Here is an 8,442-nt window from a genome sequence, read left to right as displayed (position 1 = left end):
AATAGATTAAAAATTATGTAACGTCATCTATTATCTATGTATTGTATTAAATATGTTCGATTGATGTTGTATTTTTGAACGTATGCATCTACTTTTAGTTAGTGACTGTGTTTTTCTTTTTTTAATGTTGAAAGCACAATATGTTTTCTTTGATTTTTTTATTATGCTAGAATTAACTTTTTTGTTATTCACATATGCTTAAATAAATCGGTTGTTTTAAAATTTTTAATGGTTTTGCCATGGTAAAGATACTGTAATATTCTAGATCATAGTTTGCTACATAAAATAAGATTAGTTTTATATTAAATTGGCACCGCATTACTTTTACAATACATCTAAATAAAAGTATTTTAAATTTATAATAAATTACTTACATCACATTCCTAATATTAATTTATTTACAATAATTGCGTTTTAAGTTAATAACTACCAGTAACGAAACAATTTTTTGGGAAAATGGGGCAAAATGTATACGTAACGTTTACCCTGAATTTGATAAATTACTCAACACAAATGTAATGAAATCACATTCTTCAATCAAAAATTTAGTGCAAAAGGTTACATTGATTCTAGCAGTCCTTACGGTATGCGTTCAATATTTTGTCAAACTCATATGTATACGTAGAGGAAGCAAATAATGATCAGAAGTACGTCTAGATTTAAAGTCAAATCTTAACAGACATACGTGACAAATGTTACTAATTCAACGAAATAAGGTCATTTAAAAGTGATAATACGCAAAATTAATGGGCTCATCCGATTCGTTAACATCACTGTCCACTGTGTCACTTTTTTGCCCCTTTTCATAGCGGCCTCTATCGTAATTAGAAAGATCACAGGGCGCCTCCACTTCTTTGTAATCGTAATTGTAATAGTATTCGTGAACACTTGCACTGTTGTCTCTGAAGTCAGTTTGGTAGGCGCGGGGGGGCAAAGCTTCCGCGCCTTGGGGCGATCACTGCCGGTGGTGGGGCAGATGCATGTGGAGGTCGAGACGCGGTCGTTTGGCGTCGTCTTCGTCACTACAGCCGTCCGCGTCGTGGGATTCTTGCTCGTCACACTCGTCCCCAAGCTCCTCTTGTTTGCGTTTAGCCGTCGCCATTTCAGCCGCGTGCTTTTTCCGCCATTTTGTTCTTCTGTTTTGAAACCACACCTGAAATTAATATACATGTTATTATGTGTGATAATATTTCTAATGGCCTAGTGGACTGTCATCCCCGAGGTCGTAAGTTCGATTCATACCAATCGACTTTCTGCTACTATGAAGGCTGTTCACCTACTTATCTATGAAATAAAAATGATCAAAGAAACGGATGCAATCTGAGGCTACTATAGGAGAAAGAACCTATTAAGGTGGTAGTGCAAGTAATTAACTAGCTACCCCGCGAACTTCGCTGAGCCTTAATATGATTTTTTTTTAAATAAAAAGAGCAATTTTTACTTGTAATGATTTACTAAAAAAAATATCAATAAAGTGTGGTAAGGACGACGACGATTACTTTTATATTTTTTAATTCCATTGTTCTTGATGTATTTGGAATGCGTTTTATTATTAGCAAATTATTAATAAAACAAAGGAAATAACAAACTATTCTGAATTACGACGCAATATTTCGTAAATCTCAAATAGGACTACACTTAAAAGACATTTTACATCTGCAAGCGCTAAGCTATTTGTCTCCTGAAAGCCATTTAATATAAAGAGCGGGTCAACATCCCACCGTGTGGACGGTGGACCTAATCTCCACCACCGACATCATAATGCCTCATTAAACACCTTTAAAGTCGAACCCAGAGGGTCGCTTCATCCTTCTCCTTCCCATTTCTTCTTTATCTACGCGATAAGGACGGAGATAGTAGCACGGTAATTAAGGGTCGTTTTGCAAATTACACGGTACTTAACCAGCCATATAACACTCATTAATCACGAGTCTTCTATCCCGCTCTATCGTTGGGACGGTCTATAGCACTATCTCTGTCTCCCCAGTATTGGACATTAGACAGGGGTTTAATTAGGTCATAAATACATTTTCATGATTAAGGCCTCCAGTTTGTCGATCTTGAATATTAGGGCTGATGTCGAAGCTATTATGGGAGGCATTTTGTTTGAATTTCTGACCTTTTACAAGTTGTTATTAAATTTGTTCTACGCTAGCGAGTGAGGTATTTCTTTGAAATTATTATTCGATTTCTGCTACAAATAGCTAGTAAAATATGGAGAAAAAAAAATATGGAGAATGAAATATGGAGGATATGTGGAGGCAAACAATCTATTAAATTACATTTCATTTAAAAATATAATTAAAACCTATGGATATATTTTTAAAAACATTTATGAAAAATAAATTATTATTGTACACGAAATCTGAAATGTAAGACGATAAGGGTATCATAACAGATGTAGTACGGTGCGAAGGCTGTAGTTTGAGGCGATGCGCAGATGTTTAACAACGCTGGAAATTTCGCTTTATTAATTTTTAAGGACGGTTCAAGTTAGTTGATGTAGCGATATTTTACAAATATAATATGTTGAATATATGCCAGCGATGTTATTTAAGTTTTAACGTTTTTTTATCGGGATTTACCGACTTCTTTCCACGGGAATCAATTTTCAATGAAATAAAATTCTTTAGGTTTAATTAGTTAATAATATTGCATTTGAGATTGACTTTTTTCATCGCACGAGTTGTTACAAAAATGTAAAAATGTATATGTAAGAATATAAAAATATTGCTAGAAAAAAATCATGGCTTCGTAACGTGAGTTGACGGGTATTGCCATTGAAGAGTTGCTGCATCTGTCACTGGACAAGAAATGTTTCACGAGACTGACGGCCAGCCTGTAGTAATGGACAGGCACCGAAGTCGAAAGAAAAGTCGAAGAGAAAGAGCAAAACAAAAATTACTAACAATTATTATAGTAATTAAAAAATGTAAGTTTCGACATTTACTGTATGCACAAAACTGTCTTGTTTACTGTAGCTACAGATACAACATCACTAAATAATATCTATTTAATAATATTAGCAATAAGTCGCAAACGATTTTCTTCTTGCCTACACGCAAAATAAGATTACTTGTACGATACTTTGATGGCTCAGCGCTTATTAATTAGCCCTTACCAGGCCTCGTAAATACCTCGGGAGCTGCATTTTATTGCAGGCTTTACAGCCACTTGATATATTTAGGGTTTTGTCAAGATATTCCAGTAATGGCTAATTGGGGATACTTTTATGATCTGTGGAACACGTGTCAATTAATCCGCACATTTTTATTGCTAGCGTTTTCTTAACAAACTCTTTTGAGGAACTGTTAAAATTTTAAATATGATCTGTGTCTAACTTCACGTCACTGTCAACGATGCGGTGATAATTATATAAAGCACAAGTTGTTACGCACCGAAGTTTCTCCGTTTATCTATGGTTCGACACCGCGAAACAATGGCGTTCCCGCGTTTTCTCGTTTCTGAATTCGTTTATAGATTTTATTATATATATAAAAATACTGAGAGAAAAAATTACGCCTTAATACTATCAGCGGGCAGTATAATCAAATAGATATTAAAGAATGTAAATCTTATTTTCTTTATTCGGCTAAGTATATTTATTTACAAATAGATCCTTACTTAATACCTAAGTAATAACTCTTTTATATATTCATAGTAAACAATGAATGTATTACCATAAAATGTTTACAAGAAGCAAAGCACCTAATACGAAAAGTATTAAGGCTTCATCGACTTTATAGAGATGAATAAAACGCAAAAATTAAAAATAATATTTATTACAAAAATAAGTCCGTTAATGATTGAGACCAACAACATGGCTTTATAAATAGAGTAAAACTCGAAGATTGGAAGTACCAAATACCGGTAATGATTGTTCACTTTGATGAGCACAGAATTATCATCTACATGTTTAATTATATAGAAGATTCTGTTCAAAATGAGAAATGTGGTAGGACTATAGGTAAATTACTCAACGATTATATTGACATAAAATCCTAGGTACCTACTTGGTTAAAAAAAATCAGTGGCGCTACAACGGCGTGTGTCAGGCACTAAACGTTGATATAACGTTTAGTGCCTGACACACGCCGTCGACTTTTTCCTCATGATGTTTTCTTTCACCGTTCGAGCGAATGTTAAATGCGCACATAGAAAGAAAGTCAATTGGTGCACAACCGGGGATCGAACCTACGACCGCAGGGATGAATGTCGCACGGTGAAGCCACTAGGCCAACACTGCTCGTAGTAGTAGTTGGTTACTTTTACTAATATTAATGCCATAAAATATATATACACAAGAGACACTGTTTTCTTAATACATCTTCACTAGTATCGAGAAGTTTTTATTACAAGCATATTATTTGATAGCTATACTTGAGTAAAAGATAACCCCAGACTAGGAATCACCAAAACATTCCATATTGTTACATTTTACGAGCAAACTTCAGTGTTGCCCCATTATTATTTATATTATTATTTTCACCGTACAAACTTACCCCTGTCCAATTACTTAAGTGGTACGAACCGCGAGAAATAGCTTCATCTCCCTCTTTATTTCCAAAAATAATGACTCTGTCGCATTTTAATGGTGGCTACAAATGTCTTGATGCTTTCACTTAATAAAGACAGCTTAGTTACCATTAGTTTATCTTAGAAGCAATTAGCTTGTGGGAAAGTAGAAAGTTTTAGTATGTTTGTTGTGTTTACATACTAGTAATATAGAGTAATATCCAAAATCGTATTGAATTTAAAAATGGGGCACGAATGTTCTCTAGATAGATACATAATTTATACATTACTAGCAGACCGGCCAAGCGTTGCTGTGGCTAAAGTTTTTGTTATATTACAGAGTAGCAAACTATTCAAGGAAATCGGTAGGAGACCACCAGTCATGGGGACCGCCATGCTTTTTTGGTGGTTAAGCCATTAAATTGTAGCTTATGTGAAGCGTTGGTACTTTCAACATAGCGCCATCTGTTAGAATTGTGACTATGAAATAATAAACAAATATTTTGCAATAAAATAATATTGCGGGTATAAATTGAGATGTAAGCTATCCTATCTTTTAAGTTAGATCTAACTGCACATGGTGTGCAAATTTGATTGATATCGGTTAGGTAGTTTAGGAGTCCATAGCGGACAAACAACGTGACACGTAATTTATATATATTAAGAAGATTATAAAACGCTTCAGGCGTTTGTTGAAGTAAGAGAAGAGAGAAAATAATTTCTTTCTGTTATCTGAATTTTAAACGAGGCAATGTTTTTTTTAGTAAAGTAAGTACACAGCAAAGTCACTTCTCGTACCTTGAATGCTTCGTTTTAAATTACGTTTTTGAAGTTATACTTTTTTTGGCGCCTTAGGGAAAAATTGTGACAGTAAATTTTTACGATGCATGCGCACACCGTCACAAAAAACCGACACCCTGAAGTTAGCTATAGTCAACATTTAAGTTTTTTCTACTGTTATTGTCGTTTTTCTTCAAACGTAGAATACAATTTTTGAAAAGATTTTTATCTTGTTACGCTAAAGAAGTATAACTTCTAACGCGTGTTTGTAAGTACACACACGTTTTTTTTGTTGAGGAGACCCTCAAACATAATACTTTAATAGCTAGTGTACAGTCTCTCAACATAGTATACCTAACAACGATTTCTATCGCAAGCATAATGTCATTAGGCAAAACACAGATTTAGAAATGCGTTAAAGGGGTGCGATAAGGGCGTGACAAATGACTCGCGCTAATGATCCCCGGATTACGTCATGGAGTTACTCCAGATGCCTGAAGACAGGTAGACCGTTTGGATAGCCTTGCAATTATATATTTACCTATTTTTAATTAGTTTAAATATTGTGCAAAACATTTGAGAATATATATTTGAAGTTACAAAATACTATCGTACTTAACTATAACGTGAATAATGTTTTTAATTCGTCTATATATTGCCGAAAACAATTTTATTAGCTAAAGTTCTCAAATGAAAATGTAGCTGTTTTATCTATTTCGCTCTTCGATTTTATATAATATTTATAGCGCGGTGAGTAGATTAATATCTAGGTATATATATACTTTATATATTATATCTTCAAACCTACCCTCACTTTCTTTGGATGCAACGATTCGCCGCCCTCACAGTAACTACGACCGACAGACTATGACCATATTGAAAATGGATAAAAACTTTAAAATAGTTCAATCATACCTAAGTTAAATAACGTTTCAGTGTTGCCAGCATTCACAGTAGTCTAGTATTTGCCGGTTAAGCGTCACAACGTGCCGTCAGGTGAGTGCAGAGCAAAAAGCCATCCATCAAGTTTTTGTGCTGGAAATGAAATGCACTCGCGTACTCCATACTTTTATTTTGCTCCATTAGTGCGCGCCATCGATCAAAAACACAATTCCAATTTACCTATCCACCACAAATTCTTCAAAACGAACGATAAATTTTGCTGTTCGAAAAGTTTATTGTACATTAAAAAAACATGGGCTGCTACTACCCTTGGTTTATATACTCTTTATATACCCGATTACAATTATACCTGTACCAATATATGCAGAATCTTTACAAGATTTTTTAACGGATTTTCCCTTTAGCCTTTGGGAGAAAACCACACGTTTTGCTAAGTCAAAGCACAGAATGGAAGGGGAAAAATAAGTCACAGTACTTCAATCAAAATATTCAACTATTTTGCTTACATTTGAATATCGAAATAAAATTATTTATATTCTGGTAATAAAGTCAAATACGTTGAAAATACCGTCATAATTATCGCACACAAGGTATACACAAAATTTACGTACAGGCGATTTCTTTCTTGAAGGGATACAATTTGTGTGTGCGAGGATCACGAAGCTTTTAGGTTTTCGTGTTAATGTATATTACATGTATATAAAAGCTTATATAAACACGCAGTAAATTACTTTGAACGTAACAAAAAAGGCGTAGCCTATATAGAAATCGAATCCATATTACAAGCATCAATACATTATAGTACAATCCGGCGTTAGTAAGGTCATTACTCAAGGTTTGAACGCGTGATTAACAGAGCTATTCAGCGGATTGGCCTTAATCACTTATCGATTGCCTGAGAACAGATTACACTACAATAAAACATCTATGCCTTCTTGTTTATGCTTTTGTAGGCCACATATTAATGATGGAAATCGTGTTTATTCGTTCTAGGTGTCTAAACTTTTGATTAATAAACATATTTAGTTAATTATATCATCATATTACGGGCTTTCTTTTAACTGTAAAGTTTTTTGATATTTTTTTTTTAACTTCAACTTATATCTTAGACAACATAGATATAGTGAAAGTGTTTATTAGAATTGTGTGAGACAGATACAAAAGCAGGCATATTTCATAGTGTTAGTTAAAGTACTCTTCCTTGTTCTTCTGTTATTGTGTATGCGAAAAATAAATACATAAAATGCAAAGAAAAGAGTCGGATTATAATTACCTTCAGTGTATTTTAAAAATATGAAATATAAAACTCATTAATTAAAAGTCCCAAAAGTTTTTGTTAATTGATGAAACGCCTGTATTTAATCAGGGTCTGCAAAAAGTATCTTTTTTAAGATGCATAAATCATAAAAGGATTAGAGCGACGGCCGACTACAAATTTGCCGTTATTAAAAAAACTCATTTGCAAATTTCTAAAGAAAGAAGATATTAAAGAGATAAACTTAATTATCCCCCCTACCTCCTCGTGAACAACCCTCTCTTAAAAAAGTAAAAATGTTAATGAAATCTGAATTTTAATTAATGATTGAGGGATAAAAATAAATTGAAAGAGCTATTGTTAATGTTAGCTAAATTATAATATTAAACGAAATAAATTTTTTCACTTTTAAGTTTAAAATAAGTAGGAATTTATTTTGGCACGTTTTTGTATAAAAGTTAATATAACTTAACTATAAGGAATATAATTGTTGTCTTCGCTATCTAATATCACCTAATATGTATAGATGTTAGATCAAACATGCTATATTTAAAAAACTTGGCACCTCATTGCATCTACAATGACTAGAAATGATATGTACCACATATATAAATATATAAATTATAGTAAAATTAATTTACATATAATTTTAAAAAAGGAACTAGGGCATGACCATTTACTAAGTAATATTAATTATAAATAATGGAATTATCGTGATATAACAATTATAAGGCAGTGTCAGGAGAGGACAAGTCTGAACACGGAAACTTTGCAAATTAAGCAAATGTAATTACCGCCCAGTGCCGCCCGCCCAAAGACATAATTAAATGGAATCTTGTTGTAATTTTGACTTTTAATTTTTTCCAGCGTCACCTCGCCCTCATTAATTAATTTTGTGAAAAAATTTAATCTCCGCTGTTCTGTTTTCGGACGACATTTTTTATTTCTTAATGAAGCTGAGATTCTTTGATAGGCGGGATCCTAATTAT

The 8,442-nt window shown here is 33.2% G+C and overlaps 1 protein-coding gene across 1 annotated transcript in view; it reads right to left on the bottom strand.

Moving 5' to 3' along the window:
* Positions 1–211: 211 nt before the first annotated feature.
* Positions 212–8,442, bottom strand: part of LOC125051953 (homeobox protein Nkx-6.2) — a 44,844-nt gene continuing 36,613 nt past the window's right edge. Inside the window, exon 3 of the mRNA XM_047652584.1 lies at positions 212–1,153. Coding sequence (XP_047508540.1) covers positions 956–1,153 — 198 coding nt within the window. The 3' untranslated portion in view covers positions 212–955. The remainder of the gene's footprint in view (positions 1,154–8,442) is intronic.

Source organism: Pieris napi, chromosome 8 (genome assembly GCF_905475465.1).
Source record: "Pieris napi chromosome 8, ilPieNapi1.2, whole genome shotgun sequence".
Classification (NCBI taxonomy): Eukaryota; Metazoa; Arthropoda; class Insecta; order Lepidoptera; family Pieridae; genus Pieris; species Pieris napi.
The sequence above is the reverse complement of the archived record's forward strand: the minus strand, read 5'-3'. Positions and strand labels throughout refer to the sequence as shown.